The 24,389-nt window shown below is 36.8% G+C and overlaps 1 protein-coding gene across 3 annotated transcripts in view; it reads left to right on the top strand.

Moving 5' to 3' along the window:
• Positions 1 to 2,222: 2,222 nt before the first annotated feature.
• Positions 2,223 to 24,389, top strand: part of sash1a (SAM and SH3 domain containing 1a) — a 232,718-nt gene continuing 210,551 nt past the window's right edge. For all 3 annotated transcript variants that reach the window (XM_084090762.1, XM_084090763.1, XM_084090769.1), the window contains exon 1: positions 2,223 to 2,868. In XM_084090762.1, the coding sequence (XP_083946888.1) occupies positions 2,365 to 2,868 (504 nt within the window). In that variant the 5' untranslated portion in view covers positions 2,223 to 2,364. The remainder of the gene's footprint in view (positions 2,869 to 24,389) is intronic.

The following is a 24,389-nucleotide window of genomic DNA, read 5'->3' on the forward strand; positions in this document are numbered from 1 at the left end:
TTAATAAAAACGGAAACATTTTGTCCTATGAAGACTTTGAGTTTTTACAATTTTCCCATTCCATTTAAAGAATTTCATCAAGTTGTAAAAGCTATTCCAAATGGATTAAAACATTTCATGAAAACTCGACTCACTTTCGGAAGTAACAAAAGGAGGCTTCCTGAGCTAATAGTTGATGGTATCAAACCATTTTCCCCTTCCTGTAATAATAAAAATATTATCTAAAATTTTCAATCCAAACATAAAATCTCTCCTAGAGATACTTCACAACATTAACGTAATGTATCCATTCACGTAATGTATCCTTATCAAAATTCATGGACACTGACAACATGCATTTTTTGTACGGTACATGAGGAAGACTTGGCTCATTTGTTTTTTTAACTGTTATTTGTGGTCTGTTAGTTTTTTGTTTGTTTTTTTCCCAAGAGATATTAATTATAATTTATTTCTAAAATATTATATATGCTTTTACACAGACAAGAGGCAAAATGTTTGAGTATGTCGTGAACTTCTATATTTTGCATGGTAAATATTACATCCATAAACAAAAATTGCAAAATGCATACTAAATGTAAATTAGTCATTAAAAAATCCTTAATGTTTAAAAACAAAATAAATGATTAACTTGAACTTCTTTACAGTGCAGTGACTGTTACAATCTACTGATGTATTTAAAGGGGAATCAATCAGGAAACTTATTTGTCCCATTTATTTCCCACTTTTGCTTATTGATCATGTATGTTTATATGATACAGTATTGATATAGTATTTCAAAGAAATGTATTTCAAAGAATGCTGTTATACTATAAAAGGCCACAAGGAGGGGTAGTAAGAAAAGGAAAATGTTGCTCTGAGGCACTACTCTGAATGAGAAAATGATGAAGGCATGGATTTTTTTTTTAAATATTATAATAATAATATATATAGGCTTTTATTTTTATATTTTGTTAGTTTTTGTTGATTAATATTTCTATTTAACTTTAATATATTTATATTTTTAGTCATTTTTAGTAACTAAATCTTAAAAAAATATTTTATTTCAGTAGTTATCAAAGGAACATTTCTAATTTTCATGCATTTCTTTTATGTTTAAGCTTTTCACCTAATATTTATATTTTATTATAATCCAACTTTGACTCATCTTAATTGACGAAAAATATTTTGTAATAGTTTTAGTTTATGATAACAACAATTTTTTTTAATATTTACATATTTTTCTACTCATTTAGACTACTTTTCTATTTTTTTATTATTATTTACATTAATAAATATTTATTTATTTACTTTAATAAAATTTGATCGTTTTTTTTACAGTTTTCCTTCAAACCCCTGATCCCAACACCCCCGCTCCCAGACTAAAGAGCAAAATAATATATGTTTTGCGCGATTTTAAGGCAGGGGGCACCATGAGACTGTACACAGCACGTACAGCAGCGCTTCTGCTCCAAATCCTATTACAGCATCAGACCAGCAGAGAGGAGACACGCGCTCCTGCGCAACACGCACAGCAGACAGCAGCCCACAGTTACCTCGCGCGCACCTTTACCTTCCTCGGCTTTGCCAAAAATAAAAGTCACAAAGTTTGGGATTAAAACGATACGGGAATACATTCTGTCTATTTGTTTTAAGAAACGCCATGCCAGGGTTTCATTTACCTCAAACTCTGACAAACTGACAGTTTTGACAGCGCGTGCTCAGATTAAAACCGTGTCTGCTCACCAACCGTCGTCTCGTTGAGGAAAGCCGATCTTTTGCTACGCCAACGTGATTACGCTGCTCAGCAAATATTGGCTAGAAGTCTGAAACCACATGTGCTCGTCTCCAAACCGGAGAGACGCGGTTTCATTTGTCTTCAGAGAGGAAAAGAGTTGGCTTTAAGCCGTACTGACAGACACAAGGGAAGGACGGTCTCGTAAGAGCGCTGGAGAAGACCATTGGAAATCCACGCGGTGCGTAAAATTCACGTTTATTCTTGGCACTGCTGTGGGAACAGTATAAATAAACGGGAGGAAAATGTAGTCTTTGTGGATGATTATCAGCATAGCCACTTTTGACGCCAACCAACCATTCCCTGTGAGGGGGGGCGGTAGTTGCGGAGTAACGTAGGCTGTACAGCAATGCCAAGTTGAAGGGTCTCGACATTGTCAGTACTGATAAACGCTGAAGTGCCCGGCACCGTCTTTATTATCATTCATGTTCTCTTGGATATTTTTGAAGCATCTCCTGCTACCAAAAAGTGGAGAGAAACACTGAATGAAGATGACGCTTTGACTGGGATATTTACATAAACCGCGGGCGCACGCGCTGTCAGTCACCTGCTCACAAAGGTAATCTCACCTTTACGCTTAAACACCATTCAAAATGATGGCCAACGGACCCAACATCGTCTACGAATGGCTGAAAACCCTTCAAATGTGTCAGTATGTCGAGGCTTTTGTGGACAACGGATACGACGACTTGGAAGTTTGCAAACAAATCGGAGACCCGGACTTGGATGCCATCGGGGTTTTCATCCCGCACCACCGCCAGCGGATTCACGATGCGGTGCAAAGGTTAAAAGACGACGATAAGGAGACGGCTACCGGGCTTTATTTTACCCTGGAGCCGATGCCCTCGGTTTCACCTATTTACACGAGTCGCATGGCAGAGCAATATGAGTCTAGGCTGCGGGGCTCCAGGTCATGGACTGAGCAGAGCAGTGATAGACCCGTGCGCAGCGTGGGGTACATGGGGGCGTCCAGGAATCTGACGCTGGGGAACCGCAAGGAGCTGGAAATCTACCCCAAACTGAAGCTGAAGATAATGATCAGGGATAAACTCATTAGGGACGGGATAAACCTTGCCAGGCAGCCATACTCTAATAAGGTGAGTAGTTGTGTTTACTTTTTTATCCCGCGTCGGTATAACCACGTGGCTTGTCCTTGAATCAGCTGTTCAAGACAACACGCCATATAGGAATAGAACCTCATGTGAGTTAGGATCCATGTGATTAGAAGACAAGGGTAATAATATAGCTTTTTGGCTTGGATGCAGGGATATGGAGGTTTGATGACTGGAACATTGCCCTAATCTGGTTTCCAAAATATGATCAATAGTTTACTGACCGAATTTAGACGCACCATGGGTTTCTAATGGCTTTTTGGGATCAGTAGGTCAGCTACTGTACCATCGATTGGCCTGTGCAGGAAATGCCCTCACACGCATATATCCACCATTCAACATAACATCAGATAATTCATACCTGACATAAGCTGGAAGTTCATGGTGGGAACAGAATGAAAAGGAGAAAGAGCCTCGGAGAGGTTTGGTTGGTGTGTGAATGTTGCAACCCTGTATCAGATTAAGTATTCATTATACTTTATTATAGGGATTTAATGAGGGGGATTTGCTTGAGGTAGTAATGGGATTTATATGTACAACAACTTAATGCTCTTAGATGATCCCTGGCCTTCAAAATAGGTGTTTGAGTTCACACCACAGTGTTTCCCTTTTGGAAAAAAGCATCTATCTACTAAGTGTTTTTTTAGTTCCCAGCAGCTAGGTAGTGAAATTAAAAACATATTTTTCTTTACACTATTAGAGGCTGTAATTGTTACAAGTGTCATCCTGCTTCTCTTTATCCATTTATTGGAATGGATATTTTTATTGTTTTAGGATTGTACAGATAGTTACTTATACTTGTATACTGTATACAACATTTTGATTGATTTTTAATTTTTAAGTAATGATGAATATTAATGACAAACCAGTTATTATTAAGTCACAGAATCCATGGACATTAGTCAAGACAAGAGAGTGATAACTACAGTATGACATATGGACATTTGAATAATAATAAGCACAGATTAAATATTTTACTGACTCAAAGGATATAGGCTAGTTCACCAATGAACATTTTGTCATCATTTAGGCCTTCTCACCCTCATTTTGTTCCAAACCTGTATGACTTACTTTCTTCAGCAGAACACAAAATAAGATATTTCGAAGAATGCTGAGGTCAAACATTGACCCAATGACCCATGAGACATTTTTCAAAATATCTTTGTTTGTTTTCCACAGAAGAAAGTGAGTGATACAGGTTTGGATTTTTAAATGAAATTTCGTTGTTGGGTAATTCTCAGATTCATACCCATTTTTGGGGGGTTTAATGAACTTTTTGTCAGTAGTCAACATATGGAGATGGTGCAAAATAAATGTCCAGTTCTGTGATCAGTCTTTTGCACTTCTGTTTCACTCTCTAAAATACATACTTATGCTTGCTTAGCCACATTCTCACACATCCATTCCCATGTCACACCTTATAAATGAGTCGCCATTGTTCTCTCCAGTAAATACCAATAAGAAAAATGAATGGCTTCATCTGCTTCTGTTTACAAGTCAATTAGAGTCACACCATGAACAAAATATTCATGCTCATATTACTTGCATAGTTGACTATTTTTAATATTTTGAATTAAAGGAATGGTTTCAAGAGTGTCCCGGGACTATGTCCCGGAGTACTACAAATCACGGCACTACAAGTTACGCCTAATATTTTATGTTTCATACTTCACAAGATTCGAAAGCAATATAGGCCTTGCCTATATACACTTTTCATATATAAAACAAAATAAATGTACTTGAAAAGATTGTTTTATGACATCCACTTGTAGTAACTTGAAGTAGCAGGTGTAACTTGTAGGGGGGTTTTGTAGTACTGCGGGATGCAGACAGACCCTTCTCGATAGTTTGGCTGTACAGTATTGTGTACGGGACAGAACAAAATGTACCTAAGTCATTATTCGCTCACAATCTTCCCCTTCGGAGAGCTGTTACTGTGACCGCATCATTGTGCTTAAGTTCATTGTTGATTTTACTGTCTTCTTGTTTTAGCAAAATAAATTAAGATACCGATCCTCATACATCAACGCAAGTATTTAAAACGGTTCATTTGTTTCAGTCTGTTCAGAAAGTTCCTTGTATATGTCTTTTTACTTTGAAACGATAAGCTCACAGCATATGGTCCCTCAGGCACTCATTGAACATATGTTTGGACAGAATGAACCACACAGTTGTGTGGAGTGTTCAATTCAGTGTTGATTTACGAGGCAACAGTTTATTATGGCGTTAAATTAGGGAAGTAATTGTAATGTTTTCAGTTCCTATGTAATTCTCAGATAGTGCTGACGTTTTGTGTCAAAGCTTCATTGCTGCGGTAGATCTGTATACTGAGGTTTCAGTAGGCTAAATAAACTTAAATGGTGATTTGTGTTGGATTTCGCCATAGGGTGGAAGTCTTTTGTGTGATATTACGCTGATGGCTTTTCAAGTCCTCATGTGACTGTGTCTAGTCATTGTGAAGTAGATTGTGGGAAACAGGTATTTAGTGTGTGAAATGCATGTTTTGCACTGCAAATGATTTGCTTGTCCTTGAGGAGAATTTTTCTGTGGCTTGCTGAAAGTTGTTGTCTGCTGCACACATACAATGAAAATCGGCATTAGCTTTCCTCACTTCTCGTTGGGTTGTTTATCCACAAATAGATTACAGTAGTTTAATGGCTTATTGTGGTGTTTTTGTTTATAGCTGACCTATGAAAACTCTCTACTAGCAGCTCTTAATATATAATATGCTGTGGAATGTCATCCCCTCACACGCCAGACCATAATTCTTTTTATGACGCCACAAATGACCTTAGGGGAGCAATAAATAGCTATAATGCTTTCCTTAACTACAGAAGAGGTTTATTTATTTAATGATGTCTTATCGGTTTTACTGACAGGATAGATCCGTTAATGCATAATGATGCAAACACACAATGTCCATGAGTATCACTATTTTGTTAAAAAAGTAGGTTATGTTCTTTATCTACCATCAGGCTCATGCTGACAGGCAGCACATATACCCTATATGGTCTTAAACTGAGCTCTCTGCATGGAGATAATATAGGGGTTCATATAATTCTTTTTTTCCAGTGGGAGAATGCTACAGAAGTAAAAACCACAATCACACTGACTCTTAATCTCAATGTTCCCTATTGAAAAATTGCACTCCGTTAAAGACCCTCCTTGTTTTTCTGTGTGCTTTCTGAAGAAGCGTCATGCCTGTTCAAACTGAGCCAACTGTATTTGGATGCAGTCACATTTTCTTTTTAAATGGAGTCATATCTTTACCAGGTGATTTGCTTTAAACTGAAAATTCTGTCATCGACAGTACCTCCCACCAGGATGTTGCTTGAAACTCTTGCTTTTTAAAAAATAATTCATTATTTTTTTGTATTGTTTTGTAGAACAGAATACCCAAAGTTTTCTTTTTCCATTCACATAAAATTAGTTAATGAGAAACTCAAAGCAGATCAGTGGCTGTCAATTACAATGCAAATTTCAATTTCAGAACTGCAAGTGGCATTATACTGTATATGACCCAAGTAGTTTTCTAAATTTTCTAAATGCATAGTGAATATTCACTATTCGCAATGCATAGGCCTATTCATCTTATTGTGAATATTTTACTTTAGTTTTTTGGACCTGGTCATTTTTAATCAGAATTTCAAAACTAGATCTTCTGGTGAAATGTCAGACTTCTCTCTGGTATGTCGTACAATCGAGACTTTTAAAAAGTTTTTTTTTTACTGCCACCAACTTCACTAAAAAAAATTGGTGCATGCATGACACCCCTGATTTTCTCCAGAGAGTGATTTTCACAGTGTTGTGATGCTTTCAATATGGTGCACAGAAAGAGATGAGGTTTAGAGATGCATGTGGACAATACGATTGTAGAAGGCTTTCAGAGCTGCTTTAAATGATTTAATTTTGTATTCATCGAGTTTGATTTTGAAGTGTCAGCAAGCATTGCCATGTTATGTTAATGGAACTCATAACCTCACAGACTTAAATTCCCCTCTATTTGCCCACAGACCTCCCACTTTCCATTAGACAGCTCTGTCAGTTTTTATTTGAGTTGAACTTCAGTCAGTGTGCTCAGCCATGGACAGAACATAATTGTCGGAGTACTCATATGGATTTTATATTAACAGAAATACTGGAAAATTGATACTTAGAGATTCACAGTCGATAGTGTTTGCTCTGTCTGTAACCTGGTAAGGAAAAATAGTGCTTTGATGTCTTGATAATTAGTGCACAAAAAATAAAATGTTAATATGTTGTAGAATAACAGGTAAATAATTTATAATTGTTAACCAGAACATACACAAGCTAATTTCTTACATTAATTGGTGCAATTTCTCCAGATGAAAGGTGCTAAAAGCAAGTAAGCAAGCAGTTTTGAGCAAAAATAAGCTGAAATCCTCAAAATAGTCAAATAATTGATCAACATATGAGCTGTTCTATGAGAGATTATAGCTTATGTTTGATTGTAGTGTATAGATTATTTGTTGGTCTCAATCGGATGTGGCTGCTAATTGTGTTGCAGGAGCCTCAAGTTCTTTATTTGCATTATTTTGCTTTATTTGCTCAACATTGTTTATTTGTTTGTAGTCAAATTGGCCTCTAGGCTAATACTCGTTTTTGTTGTATAAATGCAGTTTATGACAAGTCTGCAAATCAGCATGTGGCAGAATGGCATCTGTCAAAACACTAAAATAACCCACTATACTGTATATCCCATAGGGCATATCTGCATGTACAACAGCTGTAATATGACTGTTGAACTGAACCATATGGCTCAAACACATTCATGTCATGTGTTAACAACGAATCTCCAGGCATCATATAACATGTCAAAGAATGGCCCAACTGGGAGATTTTATAGTTGGTGCAAAATCTGTTAAGTTTTGTCACACAAATGAATGCAGCACACATAGGAACACAAAAGAAGAAAAATAATAGAATGCATGAAATTAAATGCAATGGAAACAAAAGAGAAGTATTTTGAAATAAATGCATAAGATCATCCTTTTGTTCCTTTAGTGCCCTTGCTGTTTGTTAAAACATTCTTTGCTGTACCATTAATGTGATGTTTACAAAGTGAGAGTTCAGTGAGATGAAAGATAGAGAGGCCTGTTTTCGTTCTCTCTTATTGCCGAACATTCTTCCCACCTGTTTTGGAATTCTTTGAGACTTCCCTCTATGTTGCCATGGTGACATTTACATAAACACATTGCACCAAAGAGAGGAAAATGGGGGTTGATGCAATCTAATTACCTGTGATTTATTACGCTCTTTGACAGGGTCTGCACAGGACACATTTATTCAGCTTTAATCCCTATTATACCATTATTGGTCACATTAAGGCTTGTGTGCTTGTCTGCTCATGGAGTTGTGCTTTTCTTTTACAGCAAATTGAATTCTAAACCCAGATGCGCTTTTCTTTGATTTTTGACAAGTGCGATGATGACGATGGATTTTCAGATGGATCCTGTTCAGCGTACAGAAAACGAGGGAGGACAGATGAAATAGGATGGGGATGTTGGTTGCCATGGCAACATTTAATGGTAGTTTTTCTACTAGGATTGTGAAGGGGTGGTTGTTTGTGGATTTTCACAATCCAGCAATTTCTAGAATTTCTTAAGATTAGTAGTGATATCATTTCCCAAAATGTTGCAGTAAATGACTTTCCACTTTCTTTCTTTTTTTTTTTTTTTTGGTACAATAATAGCCAGGTTTTCTGTTTTACGAAGGGCAGAATACTGAACGGCCTGTGGTGCTGTTTGCTTGTGTGTGTCTGTTTGTGTTTTAGTTTGGGTCCTCACTGTAATTCTTACTGACTGCCAAAGGACATACACACACACACACACACACGCACGCACACACACACACACACACACACTCATTATTTCACAGACATATCTTAGTAAGCAGAGCAAAATATACAGTTCTGATCATAGACCTCATTTACTGTCTATTAAATGTCAGTTTTGTTCTTCCTCTTTGTTTCAGCTTGGTACCTTGTTAACACAGCTGTGATTCCTGGCAGACTGATGATAATATTTGCCATCATCTGTGATCTGCTAAGCTCAGTGATGAGTTGGTGTAACTTGATTGGTTGAAATCCACATGTAAAGGCCAATACACTGAGGCACAAAAGAAATATTTCATGTAAATGTCAGGCAGTGAATCATCAGTCCGTTGGTCAAATGATCTCAGCTTGTACAACAGCGAGTCCTTGCTGAAGAGAAAAAAGCTTTCAGGCTTCTGAACAGCTTTATAGACCCTTCATTTCCTGTCAAACTCTCCAAACTTGCAGTAACAGTTGGTCATTTTGTGTCTCTGCTACTGGCTATGTTTCTACAGATGGAGCCAATGGAATCGTAGAAATGAATGGTTTTGTCAGTATTTATTTGAAGCATCATTTATCTTCTACTTGATTATTTAATATCTCATTATGCTCTGCTTCTGTGCTTCTATTCTTCTCAGGCGCCTGGCCGTCGCCCCTGCATCCACGAGACGTGACCTTGTTCTTCATGGCAGAGAAAATTTACATTTCAATATGCATGAAGGAGCAAATAAACAAAATCTGTGATTATAATTAGGGAATGGTAATCAGAGCTATCTAATGACAGGGGTTGGGAAAGGACAGGTGTTTGTAACTTAAATCAACAAATGACAATCATTTTAGGGCAAATACATGGCGATTGTAAAGTGGGACATTCAAGGGTTGATTTGCATACCCAAATACCTGCACATATCCAAACAAAGATCATTTACACGTCCAGGTACCAAATCCATCCTATCTTTGAAAAAAGGGTCAAAGTACTGCTATCAAAGCATTGTATTAAATGTATAATTCACCAGAAGTGAAGATTGCCATTTATTTGCTGACTCTTAAACACAAAAGGAAAAATACTGGCTTATTTTTTCCCCGTTGCAATCGCAAAGATGGGAATCCTTTCAAGCTAAAATGTTTCTTATTTTTTGGGTCAACTGCTCCTTAAGAAAAAAAATAATCTGCATTTTTTGATGCATTTAGAAAGGCCAAGAATATACCATGGAAAATCAATAATAATTAGCTTTATATCTGCCTTATGTAGTATGTTCATCATAAATCAGCTGCACTTCAGCTGAAACCTTTTATTTTTCGCTGAATCTTATGTTACATCAGAAATGCAGCAAAGAACAAAACTGATATCTGAGTAAAATAGTTTGACATTTTTGGTGTCACTGGCCTTATTCACAATGATTGATTATCCAAGAACAATGTACATGTTCTTTAAAGAGCCAGAGGTTATGACTGAATTGTAGCAAAGCCATTTGAGGTTTCAATAAAAAATGCCTTTAGTCTGTGTTAGATGCCTTAGCCATGATGGAAATAAAATGAAAGGTCAGAGGTTGTAACGTTAACAACACATTCAATCAGATACAGGCATTATAGTGCTATTGCTTTGTCACAAATGTGATTTGATTCTGTGATGGCAATGTTTCATCGTTCAATAATGTGGTGGAAGAAAAGCCAGTTAGAGTAGTTTGATGTTTTGGTGAGAAACATTTAGTGTTTAAGAGCCTATAAAGGACTTTTTGACTCCTTTGTGTCACTAGTTGTCACCATAATGATGCAATAGTATCTCAAAATGTTTTCATAACATGATGTGGGTGTTGCATCAGTAATAATGATAAACTTTCACCGGATGACTGCATCTTATAATAAACGTGACCAGGGTAGACATTTGTATGATTATTGTGAGGAATGATTAAAGAGGATTATTGTAATTGAAGTGAATCAATTTAGTGGAGAAACAATTCCTTGATTACATTAGGACTGGATTGATTGACAGTTTAATTGCATTATAAATCATTTTGGTTGTTTGCAAGCTGAATGTTGTTAATCTGTGACGCTCTTTACTCTGGGCTAGTAACAGCATGGTTTTGTATGTATTTATAATTCCTGCAGTATTTTTGTGTATACATTTCTTTTTATGTTTGAGATTCTGAGAACTAAATTTTCAGATTAAATGTTTCCTGGTTTATGAAAATGTGAATGTGCAGACTTGGGAGTTATTGATTTGTAAAAAGAAGAAAAAAAGAAACCTTTACACACCATTCAAAAGTTTGGTAATGTGTTTTTTTTTTTCGTCTTCATTTTTTTAATCATCAAGGGTGCATTATATTGAACAAAAGTGACAGTAAAGACATTAAAAATGTTACAAATGATTTCTATTTCAAATGAATGCTGTTCTTTTAAACTTTCCATTCATTAAAGAATCCTGAAAAATGTATCACAGTTTTTACAAAAATATTAAAGGCAGGGTAGGTAGGAATGGTCTAAAAAACTTCTTTTTCAAATTTGTTTAAAATTTATGTACATATCAATACATAATTAAAATGTAAGTACTCTGAAAAAGAAAGTATAAAAATCGAGTGTCTGTAGACCTCTCAGGACTGTTTTAAAGACAGTTCATTATTTCCATTCACTCCCACCCCCTCCCTTCTGGGCTCCTTCCAAAGCCACGCCCCCAAAACACATGAACGCGCGACTCCAACCGCTGAGCTGAAGACGCATTATTTACCTGAGACAAGCAGAGAGGAAGGAGCACAGTGCATGTAGTGACATCATGTCAGAATCACATGTAATAAAAAAATCTAACGCTAATTGCTTATGAATATAAACAAATAAGATGTATTTTAGTACTCACTATCAAGCTAGCATATTGATATTGGTAAATTTAAAATATATATTTTTTGATTCGCTAACGAGCTAGTTATATAAGCTAAAAACAGGTTGCATTGATACACTTTTTTACATTACCATCAGTTATATTGTGATGAAGATGAATTTCGTGTAAGATTCATAACATATATGGTGTTCTGCATGTAGGGGTGGGAGATATTGACAAAAATGAATATCTCGATATTTTTTTCCAATATCTAGATATAGATATTCAGGCGATATTTTTGCCATCCTTCAAAGAAATGTGAGCAAACTGGCAAAGAAGGTCCAGTTGGTCTTTTGACTTGCTGCATTTGACCTATATTATTCTAGGCTATAGAAAAAACAATAAAGGAGCTAACTAAACAGAATCTGTGGCACCCCCTACTTTTTCCACTTACAAAAAAAAAAAAAAAAAAAAAAAACTTAACTAGGCACTTCTTGCAACAGTGATTATTAAATCAAACAACAATATTGTTGATGATCAATTCAAAGTAAAAAAAAATTAACATTTTCAAAACGGTATAAATCCATTCATTTTTCCCCCAAAACGCTATAAATCCATCTTTTTTTTTTTTTTTTTCTAAATTTATGGTTTGTCTTTTTAAAAAAGTTTTTGTCTTTTATTTTTCGTGTTTGCATTTATGAGGAAAAAACAATATTACTTGACAGTTCTCCATTATGGACGCGAGCGCTCTGAAAGCTGCACTGAGACTTTCAAACTTTAACAGAGACCTCAAAACAGAAAGCACAAAGCCTTTCTTTAAAACGAATTTCGTTTTGTATTAATTGTATCTTAATTTTAATATATTTTTTTTTCATTAATTCATTAATATTTTCATTCCTGCATTAAATACATAAAGTAAATATAGGCTATCAATCACAACATAAGGTGCTTGAACTGGAGATTATATCATCGTGAACCGAACCGTAGCCTCGCCTCACAGGCCTAAAAAATGTGGAATATATTTACAGAAATCTGGTTCTAAACAAAACCATCCAAAACAAAATAAAACTATGTAGCCTAAATGTGCATTTCTCCGGTGCATGCGTTCACTAGCCTACTGCGAAGATCGCGAGTCAAATATCGTCAACTTCATCTTTGCAGCCGACACAGAAATTAATAAACAATTAAAATGTCTTATTGCAATATTTTACACATTCATAATCATTACTTTTGCTGGTTCTTTGAGGCAGCTTTTTAGGTTTATGGCGTTTTGGAAAAGAGCTCTTCACGTACAAACACCGTTTCACCAAGGCACAGCAGCCCTTCAGCACATAAGAACAAAAAGAGAAAAAGCACGGACTTACTAATTACGAAACTTTGATGTGGTTGAACAGCTGAAACAGTCACAAATTCCTCTGCAACTCAAACATTCGAAGGAAGAGAACAGCATTACAGTTTTCAGCGCGTCCTCCTTTGATTGCTGTGTTGTGACTGGAAAAGTGCATGCAGGAGCACATGCGCAAAATGTAGGTTTGTAAAATGTCCTTTTGTAAAATAAAAATAATTTTAGGGCGAAGCAGAGGAGGTCGTGCAAGAGGCCGTGGCGTGCAACTAGGGTCCGAGGAAGTAGAGGCTGAGGACGGGGTGGTCGCTGGAAAGCTACGCCGATATTGACACGCGTTTTATTTCTTTGTTTATCCAAAGACTTTTTGTTCATTACCTTTTCTTGTACTGTCTTCTTTTTTTTTGCCTTGTTTGCCTTCACTAACTGCATGCCGGTAATGTGAATTTTGATTGCTCTTTCTCTGCCATTGTTTTGCTATTCCTAGGTTCAGTGCCTCTCGAATTCCTCAAATCAAACGTGCGCGCGTCCGCGCGCAAGTGGGCAGATCCCGTGGCAAAAGGGTTGTTGCCATGGTTGCGAGAGAGAGTGACAGTCGCCTAAGCCAATCCTTTGATTCGTCCCGAATCGAAATAATGAGCTGTGTTTAATACAGATTAAACGGTCTAGAGTCACTTGCTTTTTATACTCTTTTTTTCAGAGTACTTACATTTTAATTATGTATTGATATATATAGAAAGTTTTAACAAATTTGGATCTTTTTTTTTTTTATAGTCCTACCTACCCTGCCTTTAAGCAACACATGTTTTTGACACTGAAGACCAGAGGATTGGCTCCATCACATAAATAAATTACAACCTAAAATATATTAAAACAGAAAGCAGTTATTTTAAAATGCAATAATGTTTTACAGTGCAGCCTTGGTGAGGATAGACTTTTTTTCAAAAACATTAAAAGATCTTACCAACCCCAAACTTTAAAATTGTAGTGTACCTGTATTTTATCTCTAATTTAATTAATTGACATTTTCAGTAAAAGTAGCACAACTTTCCACACTCTTCTCCTATTTGTCTTTAAAGGTGAGGATAAGGGTTCAGATTGTGCACTGTAATGTTTTTTTTATGAATTCAAATGGTTTGTCATATTTATTTTAGAAGAAAATGACCCATTGCTTCATTGTTTGCTCAGTCTGTTTTGTGCACTAGTTTAGTCGTCCATTAAAATGCAGATATTTTGGCATCAGTGATCAGATATTACCTCTGGCTCCAAAGTGCAATACCTTTTCTGCTTTGTATTTATAACACCCAATCAATTACACTAACGAGAGATACAGTCATAACCGTCCAGAGAAAATGAAACCTGTCTGCAGCTTAAGGTCAAAGCAGTTACAAGAAAATTTAGATCATTCATTAGTACTACTAGAGACAACATGTCTTACCCAGGGGGTGTAATAATGTTACCCTTCTGAGATTCCAATTGCCAAAATCCACCAAGGGAATCATATGTTTTAGCAAGGTTCAACCCGGCACGATTTGAAGGAAACAATTTAGACTCAGAGACAGTATAATATGAAATGGAGAAATAGTAAACTTAAAGTGGCTGTAAATATACATAATCTGATAGTTTTGAGACTTTCTCTCTGCATTCAAGTAGATAAGAGCTGTATGTACCTTGGGGGTACGTATGTCAGCTACAAGTACCTGTAACTACACAGAACATGGCTTATTGGGGGGCGTTACTTAGAAGGCCATCAATTGAACAGACTAGTTTGAAAGGGACTTGAAGAAACACAACTAGATGCTGTTAGGCTGTCTTGTTAGCATAGATTTGCTGCGGTTCTGTCTTGCTGTGACTCTGTCAGGGAGGGTAATTGAGTTGAGCTCAGAGGGGGTCAGAGGTTTGGGCTGCATTTGGTGTGTAATTAGATAAGCATAGTTCACCCACGCACATAATATACACACAGCGCTCGGACCCAGGCTTGTTTTATTTATTTGCTAATCACAACTGACACTCAGAGCAACAGCGCATCTGTTCACATCTTCCTACTTCTCCCTCTCTCTCTCTTTCTCTCTCTCTTTCTCTCTCTCTTATCTACTCCTGTCTGTTCCACTGACATACATTCAGAGCTGATGTGCCGTCAAATATGTCTTTGCGTGGTATACTTCCATCCTCTGCTATTCTAGTTTTCTGTCATTTTTCAGCTGTTTTATTGTACTTAAGCAACTGTTTTCTTCAGCACTGAGGTCACTCCACCACCATTTTAATAATTTATCATTTTGACCTGTATTATATTTTACAGCAGGACTCATTTGTAATTCTTTATAATGAAGTACGTATGCTTGCAAACAGATTTATGCACCAGTGTAAATATTGCATATTTAGATTTGGCATGCAAATGACCATCTTAATTTGATATAGGCTAGTTGTCCTTGAGGGGCTTTTGAATAGCACAGTGGCATGTACAAGCTAATGAACACAAAGCCAAACACCAAGGCTTTGACCATTTTCCCTAATAAAATAAAGAATGTGAAGCCTTCAGACAAAATGATCGCAAGGAATGTATTGCTGCATGACTACTAATGTGATTTAGGTGTGATTAATGTGTTAGATAGTACTTTCTCATTAATAAAGCGGAAGATGATATTCCGCTCATTGTCTAAATGAAGACGGATGTGCTACGTACGAGTGGATTGTCCAAAATAATCAGAAAAGCTTAAAATAAAGGCTGTGTATACCTTATTACATGCAAACAGCTTTCATCCTCCATGGCTTATTGATAACATACCCTTTGGACAGATCCAGAGACTAAGGCGTATGTGTGATTCAGATCAGGATTTTCAAAATCAATCTACGGATATGCAGCGGCGTTTTCGACAAAGAGGTTATCGGTCACAAACTTTGATTCAAGCTCATGATAGAGCCCAATCACTTGAAAGGAAGAGCTTGCTCCAGTCTAGACCCAAAAAAGTGTCAACTCAGAAACCCTATTTTGTCACTCATTACAGCAAGGAGGCTGTTCAGATCAAACACATTATAAGAAAAAACGAGCATTATTGAATGTGACCCGACTTTACGGGAAATATTCACAGAACCCCCTGGGATTAGCTTCAAGAGGGCCCCCACAATTAAAGATAAATTAGTAAAGAGTTACCTCCCTGCTCCTAAACGTGAATGCTGGCTGCGCCAACCCAAGGGAAACTTTCCTTGTGGTAATTGTAATTATTGTGAGAATATGACTAAAACTGACATGTTTGTTGATGTTTTTAATAACAAGACTTACACTGTTAACAGCTTTATAAATTGCAATACTACCCATGTTGTCTATCGTTTGGAATGTCCCTGTGGTTGTTTTTACGTAGGCCTCACCAAAAGGAGATTAAGAGACAGGGTAGCCGAACATCGGTATGCCATCCGGACTGGTAATATCAATTATCCAATGGCTAAACATTATATGGACGCTAATCATGGGAGGGATTTGACCTTAAGAGTAGTGGGCATTGAGGCTATTCGCCTTGATGCCAGGGGTGGGGACATAATTAGACGTCTCAAACAAAGGGAGACATACTGGATCTATTCTCTGAGGGCCACCAAACATCCAGGTCTTAATGAGGATTTTGATCTCTCACCTTTTTTGTGATTTTTGTGCCTCTATAGGTACAGTTTGTTGTCGTCAAATGTAGTACCCATTTCTGGTTAATGCTGTTTTGAATCATCTTGTCTATGACACTAGAGTTATGAGAGGTAAATGAGAGGTTGATCTTATATATTGTGTGGAGAATATTAGATACTTGAAGTGTTGTTTTTCCACTAAGAGATCTTATTTATTGTATTTTGCCTGTTACTTGTATGAACCTAACTTTTGCCTCTAGTGGCCAAAGAGTTGTGTTACACGTGCCAGAGTGGCACACCTGAAATCAATTACTGTATAAGTACTAGGGCTGGGTAAAAAATATCGATTTCTCGATTTTAATCGATTCTCATTTTTACGAAACGATATCGATTCTTAAATCCCAAGAATCGATTAGTCATCCTGTTTTCAGTGATGAATGAATGGAACATTGTTGCGCGCATTCCCATTCAATAAATCGCAATAATCTTTGTGCTTTGTTATTATTAATATGAAACAAAGTCTCAGATTTCAAATTACGTCCATTTTCTTATGAAATTCAAAAACATAAATACCGTTTTGGCGCTGTGGCGTGAGATCGCTCTGGCGCAGCTCAGCTCAAGAGAAGCAGCAACGCGGAGCGCACACAATCTTCTCTTCCGCCTTAATAATATCCGTTACAGCGCGAGATAAACATGAATGAGCATCTGAAAGTGTGTTAAAAGGTAGAGTACAACTTATCGAAGTCCGTATCATGTCACATGGAATCGCTCAATCAGTGTTTCAACCATGGAAAGACGTTAGTAAACAATGTCATGTAACGTCACATTTACCTCAGAAAAACCATATCCAGTGACCATAAACTCGTTAGTCAGCTAGAAAAATTAGAGAGTAGCATTTTGTTAAATATATGCACCATATTACATATTCATTATAATTTTTAATGTTCTTCAATATTTAATGCATGTTTGAATAAATCTGGAAAGTTTTTTTTATGACAGCCTCCATTTAAATTTGTATATAATTTAATATAACTTTATTATTATAAAAATAAATAAGTGTATTTTAAGTGTTTGTATACAAATCAGTTATTTTTTTACCTTCAATATTATAGTAGGCTAATGAAGCCTATAGGCTACAACTGACTCCCATAGTTTACAATAGTTAAGAGATTTGTTTTCCTTGAGAAAAATTGCAATGTATTGTACCTGATATCCAAAATAATCGATATTGAATCGAATCGAATCGTAATCGAAATCGAATCGAATTGCAAGCTTGTGAATCGAAATCGAATCGAATTGTGAAATTTGTGTCAATACCCAGCCCTAATAAGTACTGCTCCTGTTTGTTTGTCACTAACACCCTGATGAAGGCCAGTGGGCCGATACGCGTTGGTGTTTTTCAAATTTTTTAGCCCTCTAATAAAGACTTTTGTATTACTTTTTGTATCCACTGAGTGCCTGGACTTGTATTTTTTCCTACGTTTTTTTCAATTATTACCCTTCCAAGAGCACCGGAGGACACAAGGGATTTCAGCAGCGCTCCAGTTCCCTTTTGTAAAGGCTGTGTGTGTTGTCATAGAATGATCACCTCCCCATTCATGTCAGTGACATCTTACGTGAAATGGAAAGTACTGTCCATGTAACAGGGATGAGCCCAGTTTAGTGTCCTAGCAGTTAAAAGCACCTACTGATCTACTGACCTATATAGAAATGTATATAGCACCTGGATCCCCACTCTAACTTGGTACAAACGTCTTCTGCACTTCCCAGACCTTTGCTCTGTCAGATTATAATGCTTTTAGTTTGTTCACTCTCATGTTCTTGACACTTGTTTCTGATTTCATTTTTGCTGCTTGGTTTGCTAATGTCTATACACACCTTTTCACAGTGTGTTTTAAGGTGGGCGGAAAACACTACAGTTACATAATGCTGTAAGCTGTTGTTCTGACCACTCAGTGGAAGTGTGCACTGTGCACATTGTGTAGAGGTAAAGACCATTAAACCACAGTGTGAGTGGGTGGCACTAGAATACTAATGCATAGAGATGCACCGATCGCCCAGCCAGGGACCGGAATCGGACTATTTTCCGCATGATCGGCCCGGACCGGTAACCAGACGGTCAGTCTCACGTCTTTCCGATTCCGAGCCGGCCCGTTTTGTTGCCAGCAGCACAGGCAATAACGTCAGCTGCACGTTCTCTCTCTCTTCTCTCCAACGGCGAAGTGACATAAACTTGCCTCCTCTCACTCACTCGTCTCATTCGCTCTAGTTAAATAGTGCTTGTGTTGCGCATAATTTTTGTCATTCCCGCCGGTTTCACGCTCACACCAAAAGCGTGCGCACTACTGATCTATATAAGTGGAGCGCACAAGCCGCCTCTCAGTCTCAAGCAGCTTGTGCGATCGTTAGATTTAATCAGTGTGATTTACTGCAATGCTTTTTCCCCTTAGTTGGTCAGAACAAAAGTGGATGTTACTTACTTGTTCAGACGACATTTTCCGGTGAAAATTCGCTCGATGGTGTTTTAAGCCCCCAATGGCCCTTAGAGGCAGCTAACCCTACCCTCAACCTTAAACCTACTCATCCCCTCGCTGCCTGGAAGGCGCCGTTGGGGGCTTAAAACACCAAACACCTGAAAATTCTTATGTTGGTCATACTTCCAAAAAGTAGAATCTGTGATTGCGAATGACAGTATCCACACGAGCGCAGTGACTGACAGCCGCACATTCTCCTCAAAACATTGGATTCATCCACGCAGTGCCGTCCCAAGGCACAGCGCACGTAAAGTTGATAATTCCGCGAATAACTGCAATTGCAGATTTCGAACAGAGATGGCGACAAAGAGGAAAAACTACGGACTGCAGCTTTAACTCTAAGCAGTAATCTGTATTTAATTTTTACAAGAAGACTATCCAGTGTTACTTATTTTACATTTGATTACTTTGTTTCTGTTGTAGGCTATTTCTTACCTGAATATACTGTTAGGCCCACCTGAAAAACTTAAAGCCGTGTTTATTTCATCTCTCTCTTTATTCAATTGCTTTTATTTGTGCTGTATTTGTTCTTATTTTATTACTGACTTTTTACTTTTTAATTTTGCATTGAAGAAAAGTAGATTTTTGTTTGTGTATGCTGTCAATTATAGTTCTTAGAAAGAAAATCGGAATCGGCAAAAATTGGTATCGGCAGGTCACGCTTGCAAATTTTTTTTAAATGGGAATCAGCCAAGAAAATTGCACTCGGTGCATCTCTACTAATGCACATGTTTGTTTATTTACTCTCAATTTTGGTTGTTGGTTTTGTTGTCCTTGTTAACAAAATAATGCATTTAAAATGTACATTGTGTTTTTTGAGATTTTTTTGTGTTTTTGTCTGAAGGAAAATAGATTGTGATGGGGATCATTATGTACCATTGGGGAAGAGGGGAGGAACACACAATAAAAAGGGCCTTTCAAAATTGTCCAAATATCAGTGTGGTGTGTATTTGTGTGAGTGTGCATGTATGTGTACAGGCTGTTGAGATTCAGGCTGTGTGCCTGATGGCCTGATGACTGTCTGCCTGCTTGATTTCAAAAACTTCACTGACTACAGACAGAATACTGATATTTGGGGCTCTCCATTAACTAGAAACACGTCGGGGACTGCTTGTGTAAGACCTGTTCAGACAGTCATTTAGTACTGTCAATCTATCGGATTAATTTAGTTTCAAATAAAATGTCTAAAGACAAAAAAATATATATATATATATTGGGCTAATTTTTAATTACATGCTGTTGTAATATTTTTAAAAATATTTTGAATTTTTTGAATCTTTTGAATCGCAAAATATCTCCGGCATCATATAAGATCTTAATTGCCATGACACTTTTTCCATTACATGATACAGCTGTGTGAAACTGACACCGTATATCTCTGCATGTATGTGGACTAGTATACTTGTGTGTTTATATATAGGTGTGTAGAATGGATGGGATGGCAATGCCCATGTGATCAGAGCTATTCTGGGTACATTGACAAACACACACACAGACACACAGACACACACACACACACACACACACACTTTTCTATAATCTGATGAAGATGCCACCAATGACCTCAATCAATTTTTCATAATCTGATGGATGCAACCATTGAACTCAATCAATGAATCATTTGTGTGACATGCAGTATATAAATTGTAAGCCAGCTATAAATTGCTGACCTGAAAATAAATGTATTTGTTTGTTTGTTTATTTATGTATTTGCTATATGTAGTCCAAGTGTTTTATCTCAGTAGTTTTGTTTTCATTTACGAATGTTCGGTTACGTATAAATATTTTTTATATCACAATCACATTAATATATAATGTCAGTAGCAAGCGGCAACCTTCCGGTCTCTGTCTAGAATCCAACACGGAAGTGACTTAAACTGCAATTCATCGACTGAAAAAAGAGTCAATCCCATAGAATCCCCATGTTAATATGCCCCAACTTTACAGCAAAAAAAAAAAAAAAAAAGTGTTTACAGCCTGGTACAAAAAGTGGTTTTGGTCTATATAGCTAATTTTGCCCTTCATTACAGCTGTGAGGGGGGAGATTTTTTTTTAATCTCTTCTGTTTAAATTATAGAAAAGCCTTAATGTTCCGCATAATTAAGGGCGTGGCCACTTGAGTGACAGGTGGATTGCCGCTGCTGTCACTATAGCCGTTTGTCTGCTGTCTGTTAGCCGTCATATCACCTCAGCTAGTTCCGCCTCTTTGCCCGGTTTTGGTTATCTGGGAGTGACGCGGTGCCAAGATGGCGACGGTTGGCTCCGCCCATTTTGGGCTTCAAAAATGCTCTCCAGAAACCTACGGGTGACGTCACGGACACTACGTCCATATTTTTTTTAACAGTCTGTGGTCAGTAGTCATATTGCAATGGGTGTTACAATCAAGGACTCCATCACTCACTCACACACCAACAAAAACTGACACTGGCAGTGACACGCACATTCATGCATCATCCTTACTTGTTCAAATGTAAACACTCTGCAAGGCAAAGGCTTTGGAGTAATGCAAAATGCTTTACACTAAACAAGCATCACGTCTGGTTGCTCTCTGTCTGGGGAGATGCGTGTAAGATCCTCTGGGTTGTTCTGGGACTGCACATCTTCTATATTCGGCAGCAAAGATGAAGTTTGCTTCAAATGTATTCTGGCATTTACAGAAATATAGTTGCACAAATACTGTCAAGAATGCCATGGTTAAACACTCTCAATAATTGTTCCAACCAGACCGGATCTATAGCAGATCACTATATGGGCTTGACTAATGCCTCTTTGCTGCAAGACTAGAATGATGAGAGAGAGTTAGAAAACATAAATGGAGAAAATGGCAAGGGGTTTAGACACATTTGATCCATTTTCCAATGCTCTCCTCATCACTTTCCCCATTATATGATGAAGCATATTTGACCCATTGACCCACAATCTCCAATTTCCAGACAAAATTAAAGGCTTTCTGGCTTGGGTTGCCTTTTCAGACAGCTCATCTATATTTACGGATTAGAGTTTGTATTTGCTCCGTGTCTAGTCTGACAGTACTGTGGCATTACTGACGTATATAGATTTATATTGGGTAAAAATGAATTGCTTAGTATGGCGCAAATATGTTTTTGGTGTATTTGAATAATTCATGTAAGAAATATAACAGAACATTTAAGACTTAAACATTTCTTTTTACAGGTTTTGTCATAGGCTTTGTCTTTTTTGATTAGCATATCATTTTTAGTTAATATTTTATCATGTTATTTTCATTAATTTCAGTCCATTTTACTATGACTGAAATGGCATATAATTGTAGATGACAGAATATTTTAGTTGATGATAATGTGCGAAGTGATGGAAAAGTTTGTCAAACTGAAACATATCAAACTTTATTTATAGGCCTATGTCGATGTTTGATTGAGCTAAGTAACCTGCTTGCAAAATGGTTCAGTTGAATTCCCTGAATACTTTGTGTGTATTCACTTCTATGTACTATTTTTTTCTTCTAAAAACATTGTCAGTGCATTGTTAACAGTCTGTTTTGATTACAGTATTTTAACTTGTCATTCTAATTGTTGACTTGTATTTGTTATGGTTGTAATGGAAGAAATTGCAGACTTTTTTGTTGGTAGCTTCATAGATGAGATTAAAACTGTAAAATTGTAAAATCAATAACTGAATCTGAATACTATTGTTTGAGTTAATGTTGCTTTGGCACACGTCTGTTTCTTTTTGTAATCCACTAATGGAGATGACTTAGCGTTTCAAGTATCCCAGCATGCCAAGGTCAATATCTAAGCGCACTGAGCTCGGTGGTCAAAGGTGACTGGTATTGGACCACGGTTGGTTGCTCAGTGATGCGTGTGTATTTCCTGTCTGTCGTTGTGCTCATTTGTTAGAAAGTGTGTGTGCATTCAGATTCCCCTGGTCAGCACTCTGAGTAGTAAAAAGCCATTAATCTCTCTGGTTAATGATCCTGAGCTGCTGAACAGCTGTGATGGCACCCTTTACAGTTGAATGCAGACTAATCAGAACTTAGACAAAGACTCAAATTTACCTCATGACTTCTGAAATTATGATAGAAGTCTGTCTAAATTAGCCTATATTTTTGTGTGTGTATGTTTTCTGTATTGTTTTGTTTGACCAGACTGGCAATGTATACATTCACTTGAACCTAAAGACACACACAAGCACTGTTTCCCTCTCAATTGAATGATTTTTTTTAGCCCTTGTGGAAGCAGAGGACACATTTTACTCCATTAATCACAGAGACCACACAACAAGACACATAAAAGGGTCAAAATATTCATAAAATGGCTACCAGCCCCCTCTGTCTCTTGTTCTTTATCACCCTCTCTCCTCTGTTCCTGACCTTGTCTTGTTTGAATTGCAGGGTTTGTGGATGTTTTTTGGTTGAGCTGTATTTAATCAAAACAGGCTGACTGTAAGCTCCGAAACACATGACAGATGTTTACACAACAAAACAGAACCTGGGATCCATGTTTATTAAAGCCTTTTATTCAATGCTGTTTTATTTCCCCCAGTGGTTCTCAGGGGCAATATCATCACCACAACATTCTGTGGCTGTCGACCTGGAACAGATAGCGTATGACCTCATGAGAATAGGGATGTGTGTCTGATAAGACTGGATAACTTCTCCCAAATGGGTAGTGATGTCTTAGAGACGCTCTATGAGGTCATCCAGGTTAAGTGATTCACAGACAGGAATGCTGATAGTGACTCTGTGCTGATATTGTAAACACTCTCCCCGGTGGCTCATAGTTCATGGAAGGCTCATCGGCAAAAGCGGAGCTTGTCTTTTTGGTTATTTGGGTTACTAAGTGAGAAAGTCTGGGTTAGATATATAAGCTCCAGAAATCAGATTAAACACTTGATATTTGTTATTTGAGAATTCTAGAATGCTTTAAAACAGAGATGGAAACTTGAGTATGCGATTTGGATCCGAGTTTCACTCAAGTTGCAAAAAACATGACTTGCGACTTGACTTGGACTCGAACAAGTGACATATTTTATGATGTAATACAAATTTATCATCAAAAATGGTGTCTAATTAAATAAATTAACAACTTTATCATTTTAATCAATCTTTAAAAATGTAATCAAATGAAAATATAACAATTAATTTACAAAAAACATTGCTGTTTTATTTATTTTGCTCAAATAAGATGCTGCACGACATAACTGTATAAATTAAAACATGGGTGAAAAATATCTTGATTGTATGATTTAAAAAAAAAAAAAAAAAAAAAAAAATGTATATATATATATATATATATATATATATATATATATATATATATATATATATATATATATATTATTATCATTTATTTAAGAATTATACATTTTAGTATACAATAGCTATATTTCTGTCATAAT

This window comes from Abramis brama, assembly GCF_963993115.1.
Source record: "Abramis brama genome assembly, chromosome: 18".
Taxonomy (NCBI): domain Eukaryota; kingdom Metazoa; phylum Chordata; class Actinopteri; order Cypriniformes; family Leuciscidae; genus Abramis; species Abramis brama.